The sequence below is a fragment of the Erythrolamprus reginae genome, chromosome 1 (genome assembly GCF_031021105.1).
Source record: "Erythrolamprus reginae isolate rEryReg1 chromosome 1, rEryReg1.hap1, whole genome shotgun sequence".
Taxonomy (NCBI): domain Eukaryota; kingdom Metazoa; phylum Chordata; class Lepidosauria; order Squamata; family Dipsadidae; genus Erythrolamprus; species Erythrolamprus reginae.
In genome coordinates, this window is record NC_091950.1 from 340,083,483 (window position 1) to 340,101,834 (window position 18,352).

Here is an 18,352-nt window from a genome sequence, read left to right on the forward strand (position 1 = left end):
TCTCTGCTGTTATGGCTGCTTAATTCAGGTGTGCACAAAATGAAAAAAAGTCTTTTGTTTCAAACTCCATGTTGCATTCTGGAAGCTCTGCCAAACCAATGTAGGTCAACAATGGTTTGGCAGAAACAAGACATTTATTGTTCCAGGTTTCTATGAAAGCATCACTCTCAAGATTTTTATTCAATGGATCAGGGGAGACTGGTAGATGCCCATCCTTTCCTCAGATTTTCACACTGATTATCTCTTTCTAGGAAGACAACAAAGTATTCTATATAAAGTTTCCTTTAAAGATGGAAATTTTATATGGTGCATCATGTGGCTGCCTTGTTGTTTGAAGAACATAAAATATATTTTTATTCTTTTTAACTGGTGGTCACTATAATTCTGAATTCTGCCCAAAGTAAAAATTGTTTTCCTTAAAATTTGGGAAAAGTTTGAGAACCGGATTACATAAAGCTGTAGTGTCCAATATTGACAACTTTAAAACTTGTGGACTTCATCTCCCTGAATTCCCAAGCCAGCATGTCTTATGCAAGCTTTAAAGTTGCTAAAGCTGGATGCACTAATATAAAGAGTGATGGTTATGAAGTTATCTATTCAATCATATCCAATTTTTAGTGTTTCTATGGGCCGGGTCTCTCCACATCTTCCAGTCTTACTACTACTTTTTGTTTTTCTATGTTCTGTCTGGGGTCAATTTTGATGGTGTCCAGTCACTGTGTTCTTTGACTACTTGGTTGACCTGGTTTCATTTTACTGTTAACTATTGCAACCACAATTGCTTTCTCCAGTGAATTCTCCCGCATGACATGGCCAAAGTAAGTGAGACACCATTTCATGATTTTGCCTGGTGTTGTGCTCTCTGTTACTTGCTTGTTGGTTAGTCACCTTTCTTGTTCCAAGGAATGTAGTTGCCTAACCTTATATGAAGTTATTGGTCAGGTCTTACAATATGAGATAGGAGTCCACACTATCAAGATCCACTATGATGGCCATACCAAGAAACTGGATCTTTTTGGTATTTCTTTCCTCGTTAAATATGTGTCTCACTTTAAACAGGACTTTTTGAAGAAATAAAATGTATGCCTTCAAGTCACTCTTGATCCCTGGAAACTGCCTGCAATTTTCTTGGCAACAAATCTAAAAATGGCTTGACCTTACTTACTTCATAGCCTTACAACTACAGTGATCCCCCGCTCGTTGCGAGGGTTACGTTCCAGGAGCCCCCGCAACGAGCGGGTTTTCGCGAAGTAGCGATGCGGAAGTAAAAACACCGTCTGCGCATGTGCAGACGGTGTTTTTACTCCCACAGCGCTAGCGAGGAGCCGAAGATTGGGGGCGGGGCGGCTGTTTGCCGCCGGCATGGAGGGCTTCCTAGCAGCCCCCCAAACCCGGGTTGGGGGTCCGGGGGGCGCTTGGTATCGCCGGTTTTGAGCTGAGTCCGGAAGCGAATTCGCTTCCGGACTCAGCTCAAAACCGCCGATAGCAAGCGGCAAGGAACGGCTTGTCTCGGCGCTTTCGAGCTGTCAGCTCGAAAGCGCCGAGACAAGCCGTTCCTTGCCGCTTGCTATCGGCGGTTTTGAGCTGAAAACCGGCGGTTTTGAGCTCAAAACCGGCGATACCAAGCGGCAAGGAACGGCTTGTCTCGGCGCTTTCGAGCTGACAGCTCGAAAGCGCCGAGACAAGCCGTTCCTTGCCGCTTGCTATCGGCGGTTTTGAGCTGAAAACCGGCGGTTTTGAGCTGAAAACCGCCGATAGCAAGCGGCAAGGAACGCCTTGTCTCGGCGCTTTCGAGCTGTCAGCTCGAAAGCGCCGAGACAAGCCGTTCCTTGCCGCTTGCTATCGGCGGTTTTGAGCTGAAAACCGGCGATACCAAGCGGCAAGGAACGGCTTGTCTCGGCGCTTTCGAGCTGACAGCTCGAAAGCGCCGAGACAAGCCGTTCCTTGCCGCTTGCTATCGGCGGTTTTGAGCTCAAAACCGCCGGTTTTCAGCTCAAAACCGCCGATACCAAGCGGCAAGGAACGGCTTGTCTCGGCGCTTTCGAGCTGACAGCTCGAAAGCGCCGAGACAAGCTGTTCCTTGCCGCTTGCTATCGGCGGTTTTGAGCTAAATCCGGGAGCGAATTCGCTCCCGGATTTAGCTCAAAAGCGGCGAGAATGAACGGCGTGGGCGGGCGAAGGGCGGGCGGCAGCGAGGAGTTTGCGTGGGCGGTGGGGAAACTCCTCGCTGACGCCAGCAAGAGGGGGAAGACCCAGGGAAGCCGCTGCCATCTACGCATGCGTGCCCGGCACGCATGCGTAGATGGTATTTTTGACTTCCGGGTTGAAAAATAGCGAAGTACCCTGTTCGCAATGGTTGGGGACGCAATAAACGGGGGATCACTGTATATCAAATTGATCATTTGATTTATATTTTGCTTTTCATCTAGGAACAGGCAAGATAGTTATAGGTATTGTTGTTGCTGTTGTTGACTGCAGTCAGCAGATATTTAGACTGGATTTGGCATTTTTATCTAGCTATCAAGTTCTTCTCAAGAATCTGGGATAGGCAAATGTTGTTTGATGGTGTTAAAGGCACCATTGCAGGATTATTATTTTTACAAATACATAGTGCTTTGTTTTTATTGTTCTCCAATGTGCATTGGGTTCTTTGAGTTAATGAAAAAGATAGTTAATGAATTACTTTATGGTTGACATCACAGTATGCTGTAAAAAATAATGTTGTTTTAGCTTTGTTATTATTGTTTCTGTAATTTTTGTTAACCTCTTTGACGAGGATGTTCTTTTAGGAAAAGGAGCAAGTTTACACAAATCCATCTGGCATTAATTTTCTGAAAAAGGAAACCAATATGCCATCTAGTGTCTCTTAAGTATTATTCAGCACACGAAGAACAAAATCGTAGCTATAAATGTGAGAAATCTAGTTACCTTATCTTGGAAGTTTTTTATCTTTTAGAAAGCAGATTAATCACATCTTAAATGATTTTATTTATTAATAAGTATTTTTTCCATGACTTAACATACTGAAACCTAACAACTGGCCAAGAGCCACCTAATTAGCAATCTTTGAAAAATGGAATTGCATTATTTTGTTGTTTCTGAATTTTGTGCAGAGCCCTGTGACTGTATTTTGTACACCTCTTATCTCTTGTTCATTGATGAAATAATACAAAAAGAGATTGGTTGGGAGGAACCCTTTGATAATCATATATGATTGCATCAAGATTCTTTTCATTCTATTTTACAGCGCAGAAATAGATAATCCGAATTCTTTTCAATCTCATTGACCAGGGCAAAGAACAGAAGTAGCAGTAGTAGATTACCTTTGCTGTGATCTTAAGGAATGGAAGCCTTTAGCTCAGTGACAGCTTCTTTGAAAGATGCCTCAGGATTCAATAATTTCCGTAGTATTTTTGAAAATCCACCTAAAACCCCTGGAAAAATTTATCGATTAGTTTGGGGTGTAGTATTATCAGTACACCAATGACACAGAATTTAATTTCTCTACTCTGGACTGAGGCAGAGATGCTTAAATTTTTATCCTGGGTATGGAAGTTCTTAGGGGCTGAATGGAACAAGTGCTCACAAGAAGAAATTGTTGCTTGTTTAGGAGGGTGGGCAGGTCAGACGATAATTTTGGATTAAGCGCTAATTCTTTGAAGAAGTAATTCCATGACTTGGGGTCCATCTGCATTGCTTGTGAGGCAGATGGGAAGCTATTGCTGGGGATGGGATTTGCCCAGTTTGGCTGGTATGGCTCTATCTGCAATTCTATACGCATGGAAGACCACTTAGGAACTGTAATAATTCCAAAAATGCAATACTCAGCATATTGTCACAACTGTGTTAAAGGACGATTTTGATGTGCAATTTATAGTGCTAATTGTGTTCTACAAATCCCTATATAGCTTCACTCCAAGGCATATTGAAAATTTGTGTAGAATCAACCTACCCACTGTGCCCTTTGCAACATAATGCATAGATGATTCCTCTAGTATTGAGAAACAAAGGGGACTGCAAAGTGGTTCCCTGTTCTGGCTCTCCTGATTCAGCATAACGTAGATATGGGTTTGGCTCAAGTTATCAACCATCCAAGTGGCTGTCCAAAAAGTAATTAAAAAACTATTGTGGTTAAATGCATACCATTGTACTGCATGCTGACATTTTTGTATTGGTTTTAAGGTTGTTTTTATTGCCTTGGGAGTCATTGCAGTCTATATTAGTATGTAAATTAAACAAATTGAAGCTTTGTGCTACTGCAAAAAACCTCCAACATTTTAGGTTGTCAAGGATGGATGAGATTAGTGAAACGCAAGTGTTTTCTCTTGCAAAAATACTTTCTGCTCTCAAAAAAACCCTGTTGGCCCTTAAAATCCATGCAGGAAGTAGGGTGTTGATGGCAGTGGCCCCAAGTTACTGTTGCAATTGTGAGTTTTGGTCCGAGATCGGAACAAGTCATGATACAAAAATCTGAGCTCGTAATTTTCATTCTGTTATTAAATTGTCATTTTTAAGTCAAAATGTAAATTTCCATGTTATCATATTTAATATCCAAATGATCCTTTCTTTGAAAATTAGAATTCCATTGATCTCAACAATCGTAAGAAATTTGGGAAACTTTGGTGTGAACCTTCAGCCACTTGAATTACAATTCCTAGCATCTAATAAACACTGACAACAGATTGTTTTAAAAAACTCATAATAAATTCCCGAAAATTGCTTGAGACATTAAAGCCAAATGAAACGAAACTCCACAATATGGAGGAAATGTTAATTCAGAATGTATAGCCTATGGCGCTAAATGAAATGAATCTATTTGGCTCACACTTACCAGTTTAGTTAGCCTTTTAAAGCTCATACCGCTGGTCTGTTAACAAAACACACTTCTACTGGATCAGTGATGTAGATTGTGAGAACCATAAATTGATCATGCTTAGCTTATATTTGAGATCCTACCTTGTTCTTTATGATGATCGATGGACACATAAACCACTGGGCAGATAGTTCAGAGTATGTTAATGATGCTCAGTGATTTTACTCCATTTAATCAATTTCCAAGGAATCAATATGAGTCGCCACCATGAGTCCGTCAGGAGAGGGCGGCTTATAAATCTAAATAAATAAATAAATATCCTTGAACCCTTGTTCATCTGTTGAAATTAAATAATTGTAAAATTGGTAAACAGAAAATTGGACTTAGTTCATCCTGTAGTTGTTGGGTAGTTATGATGTTGGCATTGACCTTTAGACATAAAACATTTAATTGCTTCTCTCATTATGAATTTGTCCAGCTGTTAAAATCTTGACAAGAATACCTGTTATATCTGTGATGAGAGGTATTCTTTTCATGGTAAAATAATACAACATTGATCTCTATACTCTGAAGCATTTTCTGAATCCCATCCACCCAATTTCCAATAGGAAATCATGCATGCATTTGTACATGGGCTGGAATGAGAGTACATACACTGATTTTAGATTATCTTTGTGAAGACCTATTATACAATAAAAGTAACATGTTATTCTTTACACCAAGATAATACAAAGTTCAGTAAACATATTCTCAAGCACATAATACATTTAAAAAAAAAACAATCTTCATAATTACTGAACTCGATCCAAATCACAGGTTCACACAGATAATCACACATTTCTATCAGATTATTGTATAAAGTTCCAGAAACACTTTATTTAAAAATGGAGCTGTAAATGCTTGTAACATCATACATAGTAAGTGTAACAAAAATAAATAAGGAGTATGCATTCATACAAATAAGAAAATTGTAAATGCAAATATTACAGAACACAAAATGTGTAAATGTCTGGAAAAAAATACACAAAAAGAATTGTGTTAAAGAGTCAAAATGTTTAAGTTTTCTCTAACTATTTCCTAGTTTCTCATACCTGTATTTTTGTGGCTCTCCCAAGATAGGAAGAAATCATGATGGCCAAAATATCACTATTCTCAATATATGTTTTTTCATCATATATCAGTTTAAACTGCTATGGTATCTGTAAACAATTGTTTCTTGACCTCTGAGTGGGATACAGAGTTTGACAAGAGGCAGATTTAAAATTTTCAAACAAGCAAACAAGAAAAGTAATCCAATATACAACAGGATTATTGGGTTCTTTATATCAATACAAAAAGTTTTTTGTATATTTACTTGGCCAAGCTTTGCAATGACTTCCAAAATCCTGTACAGTTCCAAAATCCTGTACAGGAAAGGAGTATTTTTAAATGACCAACACATATGATTATTGCTGAAATATTAAAGACTAGTTCGTAGAAGCTTCAAAGTTGTATTTTTAATTTTAATATATAGACTGATGCAAAAACACAAATTTCCAGTTATTAATTGCATGTAACAGACGTTCTTGAAATTATAGTGTTCTGGAAATACAAGATGGTTATTTTTTTTAAATTATTATTTTCAAATGTTAAAATTGGGACAGTTTTAAAGATAAATAGGCTTATATGTGATATTTTAATAGATTTGCTGTTAAGCAGTATAAGCAAAAGGTCTATGTTAGCAGTTTCTTCCAGAAATTCTTATAAACATATTAGACAGATTTACTAGAGATTCTATAGGAAAACGTTTATAATTTGTATGTCTGGAATCAATCTAATGATTAGATTATCACTACCCTATCTCCAAACTTTGGAAGAAAGTTTCACAAGTCATGATCAATGAATTTTGTGTCTGATCTTGGTAACAAAGCATTAAAAAAGAATTTCAAGCAGTAGACACACACAGCAATATATTTAAATTGGTTTTGTAGTTCCAAATATCTGAACAGAAATTATATCACATTTAATTGCATTGACATCAAAAAGACATCTTGAAGAGGATCCTCAAATGTCAAATGGATCATCCTAGAAAGCTGACTTACCCCACTTTCAAAGTGGTATTTTGTTTTAAAAAAGGACAATTTCGATCATTTTCCAAAGTACAGTTTAGCGTAATTAGTTCCTAGTGATATGTTCATTCTCCACTCTCAGCAAATTTTTAGTGCAAACATAATATTTGAGCCCTGTAAACCTTTAAGCAATCTCCAGGATACAACAATAAATTATTCTGAAGTCTGCTTTTTCTTGTGATATCATTAAAATGTAATGTCCAAATTAGCTCCCTTTATTCAGAATCAAGCTTAAGTGATCATTTTGTACAAATTTAAGTCAAGAAGCTTATTAAGATCATCTTGTCATAGGAGACTCAGAATTTTAAAATGAAGGACGGTTGGCTGGTTGAAGTCCACTTAAAGAAAATAAACTATGGAGGAAAATATTCAAAGCAAGTATTTGTGAAACTTGTAAAATGATCATAAACTGTGCATCTTCATTGGTACCAATGTTTACCTCAAATGGTTTGTGATATCCAAAACATCACAAAGTAGTTGGTAATAACAAAGCAACAACAGTTTTACCAACTTTGTTTTACTGTTTAGAGGATGCTTAGACTTCTAATGAATTTTGCACATTCATTACTAAAAGTACTGATCACATTCATGTCATTTACACAAAGTTGGATCTTCTTCTTCTCCATCTGGATTGAACCTATTGAAATGTATGCTGAAATCATGCTCGGATTCAACAGTTCCAAGTTCACGTGAAGTAGAGGCAGTGGCTGGCCGTATAGCCCTTGCTTCCGGCAGACACTTGGGCTGTATCTGAGGATGGGCACTTTGAGAACCAGGAGTGGATTTCTGCTTAGGATGAGCTGCTTGGACAGGACCAGCAAATCCCATATTGCTTAAAGCATCCAATGTTCCATCAGGGTCAATCATCGAATTAATCACTGACAAACAGAAAAAAAGCCAGGAAAGAAATCAATTTGACTGCTGGTTAGCGGAATTAAAATTAATATAATATTACTCAGCCTTTTCATTTCATTTCCATCTCATTTCTTCTTGAAAATGTTAAAAATATTTGGGACAGCATAATAGATCCAGAACCATTGACTTCAATAGTTCAAGACAAGAAACAAAATTTGTTAAGTAATAACTAAGGAATATTGTACATGTATATGGTCTTTTCACATCAGTGTTGAAACATCACTACAGTCAATAAGCAAGAATCATCCAGAAAACCCAAAGATTTATTGGTCTGCAGATACAACTAGCACATCATTTTTTTAAAATTAGACTCAATTATCATTTTTAGAAAATAGAAATGATGGATGGGTTCAGGCCAGCAGTTGTTTGGAACTATTCACTGCTCAGAAATAAAAGAGAGGGTAGGAGGAATATTGGATAGTCAGATTGTATTCTAACGAGTTTGACTCCCCCTCCCCGGCCTCCCTATGTCCACCTCAGCATTAATTTTGTGAATTGGCAAACCCTTTGTGTCTAGGCATAGAGATGAATCATTCTCAGATGGTCCTACTGGCTCAAAAAGGTTCATATCATTATCTCAAGTCCTCTATTCAAATCAATTCAATATCTTGGTCATAGTAGTAACAAAAATAATATAAAAATGGCAGATACAATAATAACAAACACTTTGAAATGAAGGGCTAAGAGTTAAGTTTAATAACACAAAACTGTAAAACATTATAATATTGAAACCTCTGCTCAGAAAATAGCACAGTGATGTTCAAGGGATTTACAAGCTGATAGGGGCAAATGGACCAGAGAAGGCCTATTCCTCTTTATGTACATGCAATACAAGCTTTTTTTAAAAAAAGGTGAAGATTTCCCCTATTCAGTCCTACATTTTAAAAGGGCAGGGATTTGAGCACTTGGTTGTTACAGTATAGAGCAGTGATGGCAAACCTTTTTTTTCTCGGGTGCTGAAAGAGCATGTTCAAGCACTATTGTACGTGCGTGAGTGCCCACCCCCATAATTCAATGCCTGGTGAGAGCGAAAACAGCTTCCCCAGCCCTCCCCGAGGCGCTTTGGAGGCTGGAAATGGCCTGTTTCCCAACTTCTAGTGGGCCCAGTAGGCTCGTGTTTCGCCCTCCCCAGGCTTCAAAGGTTTCCCTGGAGCTAGGGCAGGTTAGAAACGCCCTCCCCCATCCCCCTGGAGGCTCTCTGGAAGCCAATACCCACCCACCCCCCGACAACCTCTGGGCGAGGTAAAAATCATCTGGCTGGCACACACATTCATACTGGAGCTGAACTAGGGCAACGATTCACGTGCCAGCAGATATGGCTCTGCGTGCCACCTGTGGCATCCGTGCCATAGATTCGCCATCACTGATATAGAGTATATGTATTGTTCAGGGACATGAAGAAAATAATACAGGAATAATAAATAAAATAGCTAAGAATAACTATTAACTATTTTGTTTGCAAATTCTACTTATCAAAAACCTGTGGAAAATCTAGCTTGATTGACTTCCTCAGAACTGTTAATAGATTAAGGTGGTTTAGATTTTAGATTCAGATTGTCCGCCAAGCTATGGCAGCCTTCTCTGAGCCTATTATTAGTATTTTTTTGTCCTTGAAATAGGATATAGCTGAAATTTAATTTTTCTTACGCTCTGGTTCTTCTTCAGATCAGGTAAATCCTTTGCCTTAAATCCATAGAAAAAGTCACGATTTCCATGACACAAATTTATAAAGCAAAAAAGTCTAGGAAACAGATAATATCCTACAGAAGCTTATTCCCTATTAATTTCTAACCCATAATTTAGTAAACACAGATGTGGTATTCAGCAGGTTTTGAACAGTTCTGGAGTACCAGTAGCATAAATTTTGAGTAGTTCAGAGAACCCGTAAATACCACCTCTGACTGGCCCCGCCCCCATCTAAAGTCTGCTTCCCTAGTTCCAGCTGATTGAGAGGAAATGGGGATTTTGCAGTAACCTTCTCCTGCTATGCCCACCAAGCCAAACTCACAGAACTGGTAGTAATCCCGCCACTGAGTAAACAGCCTTGAAACCCAAATCATGTTCTATATGCTCTATAAATGTTACATTATTTTTCTGCAAACCGCAATTCTAGAAATTGTTGGATGAAATATTAAATACCTTGCAGTTGTTTCTCCACTCTTTTCAATTCTTGCAATATTGATGAAATTTCCTGCAGGAGCAAATATGTCGTGTTTACTAAGGTTCAAGGATGGAATACAAAATAGCAATCCCAATAAACTCCCTTACTGCTCGCCTTATAATGCAGCCCAGTCTAATCGAAATGTTTTTTCTGCTTTAAAGATGACCCTTTCCTAATTACTGTAGATCTAACTGAATGGAACACACAAACATTTGGTTTTATAAAGCCAATTTGGTATTTAATTTGACAAAATGGTAAGGCAGTGGTGATTTTCAAAGATATAGGGTTTGGGTGCTTTCTCAGTCTCTTCAGGTAAAATTCGGGTGCACAATAATGTCAATATTAATTACAATGTAATCATGTATAATATTCGTACTAACTTTTATAATAACTGAACAATCATATATTTTAAAGGGGATTTATTTTTTAATGACAAAATGTCTTCTATTTCTTTAAATCTGTTACTTTAATCATACCATGCTTGATGTTTTCACAATTGGGATTTCACTTTCAGCTCGCAGTTTTTTTTCAATGTCTTCCCAATTCCGGTCTTTGTCCTTGAATAATATTCTGTAGCCAAAAAGCACAAAAAAGTGATGTGTCTTATTATTTATTCAATTAATTTCCTGCCTTATTCAGTGTTCAAAATACCAAACAAACTAAAGTAATAAATTATAACTACTAATAAAATTAACTATTAAAAGCTTGACAAAAGTAATGTACTTTTACCAATTTTCTGAATGCCAAAGATAGTAGGCAGCAATCCCCTAGGGAATGCAACCCATAAGTTGGAAGCAGGAGAAATCTCTCTTCCAAGCAGCAGCAAAATGAGCTTCTGGCAGCGGAGACAATTTTTAAAAAAGCATCTCCTGCAGCTTTTAATGCCTGGGCAGGTTCATAATGGGAAAGCAGATTCAAAGCTCTTTGGGTCTTTAAAGATTAATGGCAACATCTGACATTATGCCTGAAGTGCAACTGGGAATGAATATAGATCTTTCAATGCAGAGATTATGTGATCCTTTATTTTAGTTACATGCTGCATTTTGTACCAACTGCAACTTCTGGATATTATTCAGTGGTTAACTCTAACTTAGACCACAATGCAGTAACCAAGATGGAATGTCACTTCCATGGCTATGAGTTTTCAAATCTTATTAGTTCAGGAAGGAGGAAGTAAACAAATGTGCTCTGGGCCATAACCAAAGTGTAATTTCAGACTATGGACCTTTGCTATAAAAAATGAGCACTTTTGACAAACACCTCTAATATTGTGGCTGAGCATTGGTCACAATCCTGGGAAAATCAAAACAGATAATGATCAATGAGACCAAACAGTCTGTGAGCAATACTTCGTACCAAACAAAAGTGTTGAAGTGTAGTGAGATAAAACTCCAGCTGATAGGACAATGCTATTGAATGAGAATTCAGGGTGGACATGGAACATAAGCACCACTGATTGTGATATTTTGTCAGAACATAGAGGGGTTTACTGTGCCTCTTCTGGTCCTTCTGAGTCTCACAGCAGTATTCAGTACCATTGTCAACTGAGGTATTCTTTCTGAGTATCTATTAGAATTGAGATTTGCGACCATTGACCTTCAGGGATTCTACTCCTTCCACAGTGGTTGGTTTCAGTTAATTTTAGAAGGAAAGAGAGTTGTTGAAGTGCCCCCTTATATATGCAGGGACATGGGGTTCCCTTGTCTCCCCTTATTATTTAACAACTATACGAAGCTGTTGGGAGAAAACATGCATTATAATAGTGTGTAATATCCATGATATTACGCATTATTATGATATGGCCATCTCAACCTAAGCTGATAATATCGTAAGTCTTGGTAGCTAGATGGTATAGAATGATGGAATCAATAATGAAACAGGCTGAAGCCTAACCCAATTAATACAGTGCACTGTTTATGTAGCAAGGCTCTTATTATCTTCATCTTTCCTTCCTTCCTTCCTTCCTTCCTTCCTTCCTTCCTTCCTTCCTTCTTTCTTTGACTTCTATGGCACCCAATCCCGAAGGACTAGGGCGGCTTACAACAATAAAAAATTACAAAACAGGACTTCCGGTCTAGCTGAGGACCGCAGCGGAGTCTCTTGGCAGGGCTCTGCCTAGAGACTCCTTTCACCCCTCCCGAGGTCGCTCCATTGCGATCGGATCGAGTCCGGATGGCTCGATCCTAGAACAGGGGATTTCCCCCTGTCCGAGGAGCTCCCGCCGAAGCTCCAGAGGCAGCGGTCTGTCCCGCAGCTCGGGTGCAGGGAGAACCGGCCCTCCAGCACGGAGGAAACGGCCATTGCGATAACCACCGTGGAAGCAAGAAAGAAGAAAAAAAAGTGAAAGCAGTTTGCAGCGTTTTTTATTGAAAAAGGAATACAACCAAGGTAAAAAATCTTTTTTCTACGTTTCATGTTCAAATAACAAGACGGGAGTAAAAGAAAGTGAAAAGTTAAAGAATTTTTTGAAGCAAGGCGAAAGTGAAACTTGTCTAAAACATTGTATCCAGGCGCAAATCAACAGCCGGATCTTATTTTCATCACTTTCACCTATTGTTTTGACTTTGAACTTGGACTGTTAAACGTTTGAAAAAACAGATAAAACTTGCAAAAGAATTAAAATGAGATTTTAAAAGATTGAATACCAACAAATTGAAACTATTTGGCTAAATGTGTTTCCTCTTTTCTCCGTGAGATAACCTGTTGCTAAAATACCAGAAAATGAATCCTGGGCTCTGATTTACGCAGTGGAAGGATTTAACTGCACAAAACCTATTGCAAATTTTTAATAAACTTTTAAATAAAAGAAGATGAAATAAATTGAGATAAATAAACAAGAAGGATTATCTTCTGTTTTCCTCTTTGGATTATAAGTTTTTGGATTACTTGTTCGTTCACATCTGGATTACTTCGTTTGGATTACTGGCTGTTTCGTCGGATTCGTAGCAGAGAGGCTGTTTATTCTGTTCTGAGCTGCGAGACACGGATTGACTCCATTTTAACATCAGACAAATATATTAAAACTACTTTGAAAACTGAGATTTTATAAACTTTGAAAAGGTTAAACTTTATTCCTATCACAGCTGAAATAATTGGAACTTCTTCAAATTAACTTTTTTTCTATAAACAGAAAAGATCTTCAATCAACAAAATCACTTTAGAATATTAAATAGCTGAATTTCGCTCCTTGTCTCTTTTTTATATCCTAATTTTTTTAAAATCCTTTTGAATTTCCTTTTTTTCCCTATACCTATATTTAGATTAATATATGAACTGCTATATAATCCTTGGTCCTTTGTTCTATTTTAACTAAAGTAAATCCCTCCCCCCCTTTTTTAGATCGTTTTCCTCCTATTACTCTCTCTTCATTCTTTTCTCTATTTCTTTCTTTCTCTTCTATTTTTATCTTATATAAATCTTATATATATTCTTCTTATTCCCTTCCTCTCTCCTGTACTTTTATTTTTCTTTCTCTGTTGTGCCAAATCGTAATTTTCTTTTCTTATATTTCCTGGTTTATGTTAAATTGTATTGAAGGTTATTTTGTTTTATTATTTTACTTTTTTCTTTCATAGCATTTAATTTAGAGTAATAAGACAATATAAGGTGATATTTGTTTAAAATTATATTATTGATTATATTCGCAATTCAAGTGGTTTTTTTTAAAAGGGAATTTGTTTTAGAAATTGACTGAATACGTTTGGAATTTGTAGTGATTCTCTACATTTCGCTAACATAAAATAACATTAACGGTAAATTTAAGAATGTCGAGTACTTCTACTTTTACTAAAACAATCAAGAAACAAACGTCTGCGGCATCATCGCCTCAAGGATCACCCCATTCCTCCCCGGCACACCAGGTTTTGTCCGTAACTATGTCTACCAAGGAGAAGGAGAAAGAAAAGCCACAACAATCCTCACTTACTACAATACAAGAAACATTGAATGCATTGAAAGACTTCATGCTCCAATCACAAAATGATGCATCCCAGCAGAGAGAAGCCATAAAAGCAGAAATGGCTGAGATGAAGGCAGATACAGCAGAGATGAAGGACCAGATGAAGGAGATTAAACAAACTTTGAAGGAGAGTGAAGACCGAATGAAAGCAGTTGAAGAAAAAACAGAGAAAATTGAGAAAAGAATGGATCATCTTGATGACAGCGCGCACCTGCGTTATAGAAGATATGATGAATCGATCACACACTTGGAAATGCAACGTGCTTCGTATGGGCTACGGTTTCAAAATATTATAGAAGAGAAGGATGAAGATTTAAAGGCCACTATGGCCGAAATTATTAGAGGAATCCTACAAATGGATCCCGCAGAAATAATAAAAGAAATCGATGAAGTTTACAGAATTTCTAATAGCTACATTCGTCGCCATAATCTTCCAAGAGAGATTCATATCAAATTTGTAAGAAGAACGCTGAGAGATGACATTCTACATTGGGCAAGATCTGGACAACCGCAATTCAAGGGTAAAGATATAAAAATATTGAAACAGGTTCCAAGAAGCGTCAGAGAGAACAGAAGAGACTACCACTTCTTGACCAAAATTTTGATTAAAGAGAACATAACTTTTCGTTGGCTTATTCCACAAGGACTGTCATTGACATAGAAATCTACAAGATACAAACTAGAAAATTTAGATCAAGCAAGAGACTTTTATGAAAACAGTGGAATAAGCCAAATGGAGCAAATAACAAAAGAACTGACAGCACTCCAGGCGGAAGCTATGGGGGCTCTATCACAAAAGCAAGAACAGGACCAAGGCGCGAGAAGAAAGCAACCGCAGAGCGAAACCAAAAAATACAATAAATGACTATATTGAGTGACTTAAAAATCTTCTCTGTAAATGTTAATGGATTAAATGAACCAAAAAAAAGGAAGCAAATGTTTTCTAAAATTAAGAACCAAAAGGCTCAAATTGTGATATTACAAGAAGTACATATAAAAAAAAGTAATCGGAATTTATTATTAAATACCAAAATTGGAAACATGTATGCTGCATTAGCAGACCAAAGAAAAAGAGGAGTAGCGATGTATGTGGAGAACTCTATAAATTCCAAACAATTATTTAGTGATGATGAAGGCAGAATTTTGATCGTCCAAGTTAGTATTGAACCTAGACCTCTTACTATTGTTTCTATATATGCCCCAAATGAAGATCAAATGACATTTTACAAAAAACTGCATCAAAAAATTATTGAATTAAATGTGGAAAATATGCTAATTATTGGAGATTTTAATGCTATTTCAAATAGACAATTGGACCACTCGGGAGGGGAAAAAAACAATTAAAAAAAAAGAATTTACTACCCTTCACTTTCCAAAAAATGAAAACAGAATTATTATTGAATGATATTTGGAGGGAAAGATTTCCCCAAAAAAGGCAGTATACTTTTTATTCAAATCCCCATAAAATCTGGACGAGAATAGATATGGTATGGGCCCCGAAAATAACAGCAGAATATATAAAAGAGGTTGAGATAGATGTTAATACATGGGCGGATCATAATCCAGTAATAGTTTATATGAGCAATAGCAAAAAGCGTTATAATTGGCAAATGAATAGAAATATTCTGAAAGAGAAAGAGTATAAAGATTGGATTGAGAAAGAATTAAAAAATTTTTTTGAAATTAATAAAACTACAGACACTACTGCCCAAAATTTATGGGATGCAACTAAAGCATACATAAGAGGATTAACAATATCCTATACAGCAAAATATAATAAGGGAAAGAAAAGTAAATACGAACAATTAATAAAAGAATTAAAACAGCTAGAATTAATATCACAACAAAATATAAAAGACAAAGATTTAGGAAAAAAAATAAATATTATTAAACATAAAATTAGATTGGAGGACCAGAATCAAATGGTAGAAAAAATAAAAAGAACCAAACAATACTATTTTGAACATGCCAATAAACCAGGTAGGTGGCTAGCATATAAATTAAGGAAACAGAGACAATCTAAATTAATTAAAAAATTGGAAGACGAAGATGGAACAATAAAATACGATACAGAAGGGAAAGCAAATATAGTACAAACCCTTTTTAAAGAATTATATAAAAATGATAATATTGAGGAAGATGAAGTATTTAAATATTTAGAAAGCTCGGAGTTACCTCAACTAACAGAAGAACAACAGGAGAGGATGGAAAGTCCTATAACAATGGAAGAACTCCTTACAATTATTAAAAGGCAGAAAAATAATAAGGCTACTGGGCCAGATGCCATTCCAGCAGAGTGGTATAAAATAGAAAATGAGACAATAAGAAAGAATATGTTACAAATTTTTAATGAATGCAGGCAAGACGGTAAAATTCCTAAAACATGGTCTGAATCTTTGACAACCCTAATTCACAAAGCAGGTACAGCACCGGAAAAAATTAAAAACTATAGACCAATATCGTTATTAAATGTCGATTATAAAATATTTACTGCAATATATGCAGATAGGTTAAAAACAATTATAAATAGTAAAATCCATCAAGACCAAAATGGTTTCTTGCCAGGTAGACAGATTAGAAATAAATGGTCCCAAATTTGTTAATTTGTTAATTTAATAGATGCTATTTACTCAGAGCAAACAACTAAAATTATATTACAATAAACAAAGGAGTTCGACAAGGATGTCCCATTTCACCCTTACTCTTTATTATGTCTTTAGAAACCCTACTAATAAAGATTAGAGCAGATTCAAGGATAAAAGGCTTAACTGTTGGAAAAGAGACATACAAAGTTCAAGCCTTTGCAGATGACTTGACTTTTATTATTGAAGATCCGATTGCAACAGCTCCAAGATTAATCTGGACAATAGAACAATATGGTAAGGTAGCAGGTCTAAAAATAAAAAAAAATAAAACACAATTTATAACAAAAAATATGAATAAAACTCAAGAAAGTAACTTGGAATGCATTTCTGAAATTAAGATAGTTAAAAAAGTTAAGTACTTGGGAATCTGGCTAACTTCCAAAACAATAACATTAAAAAACGATAATTATATAAAATTAATTAAGGAAATTAAAAAAGATTTAGAAATATGGAACAATTTAAAAATATCTTTTCTGGGTAGAATTGCCACAATCAAGATGAACATTCTACCCAAAATCTTGTTCTTGTTTCAGGTAATCCCAATAAATCCAGGGGGGAATTTTTTCAAAGATTTAACAAATATGGTTAAAAAATTCTTATGGCAAGGTAAAAAGGCAAGAATAAAAATAAATATGCTAGAGGATATAAAAGAGAGAGGAGGCTTTGCCCTTCCAAACTGGAAACTATATTATCAGGCAGCCGCCCTAACATGGATTAAAGACTGGATAACTCTGGAAGATAAAAGAACATTAAAATTATGCTTGGCTGGCATGCCTTTGTTTGGTATGATAAAGATAAAAATCATTCATATTTCAAAAGACATACATTAAGAAAATACCTACTGGAGGTATGGAAACATATAAGGAAAAACCATTTTTTAACTATCCCTGATTGGGTGGCCCCTCTAGAAGCAATTATACACCCAAATTCTATTAAGGATATAAAAATAATAAGATATAAAGATTTGTTAGATGATCAAATGAAGTTAAAATCTAGAATTAAATTACAAGAACAAGGAACAATAATTGATTGGTGGCATTACGCACAGATTAGATCTAGATACCAGAAGGATATCACGCTTTATATTTTTAATAAAAATAAAAATTTATTGAGTAATTTAATTACCATCAATCAAAATAGAACAATTGGGAAAATATATAAATATTTGATTGCCCATAAGAACATTGAATTAACTTTAAAAGATAACATGATAGCTTGGTGTAAGAATATAGGGAAAGATATAGATATAGACACATGGGAGAAAGTTTGGATAAATAATTGGAAAATGACAAAATCAGTGTCTATGAAAGAAAACCAAATTAAAATGTTTTATAGATGGCACCTCCCACCATACAGAATAGCAAAAATGTTTCCCAAGACCTCCCCGTTATGTTGGAAGTGCAAGAAAGAAATAGGGACCTACTACCACCAATGGTGGACATGTGGTAAAGCTAAAATGTATTGGAAAATGATAGAGAATGATAAAAGAAATAGTTATGCAAAATATAGAAATCACCCCGGAGTTTTGTTTGTTAGGAATTACTAACCAGGTTTATAAGCAAGAAATTTTATATTTAATTGTACATATTTTAACTGCGGCCAGAATTATATACGCGCAAAATTGGAAAGGGGAAAATATCCCCAAAGAAAACGAAGTTATTATAAAAATATTAGACTGCGCGGAAATGGATATGATGACAAGGCGATTAAACGACCAAGAAGAATCAAAATTTTATGAAACATGGAACAAAG

General features: G+C 36.1%; 1 protein-coding gene across 6 annotated transcripts in view; it reads right to left on the reverse strand.

The window, feature by feature from the left end:
* Positions 1-5,661: 5,661 nt before the first annotated feature.
* Positions 5,662-18,352, reverse strand: part of CEP170 (centrosomal protein 170) — a 113,277-nt gene continuing 100,586 nt past the window's right edge. For all 6 annotated transcript variants that reach the window (XM_070734028.1, XM_070734032.1, XM_070734031.1 and 3 more), the window contains 3 exons: positions 10,474-10,567; positions 9,976-10,027; positions 5,662-7,799 (listed from right to left, as the gene is read on the reverse strand). In XM_070734028.1, the coding sequence (XP_070590129.1) occupies positions 7,513-7,799; positions 9,976-10,027; positions 10,474-10,567 (433 nt within the window). In that variant the 3' untranslated portion in view covers positions 5,662-7,512. The remainder of the gene's footprint in view (positions 7,800-9,975; positions 10,028-10,473; positions 10,568-18,352) is intronic.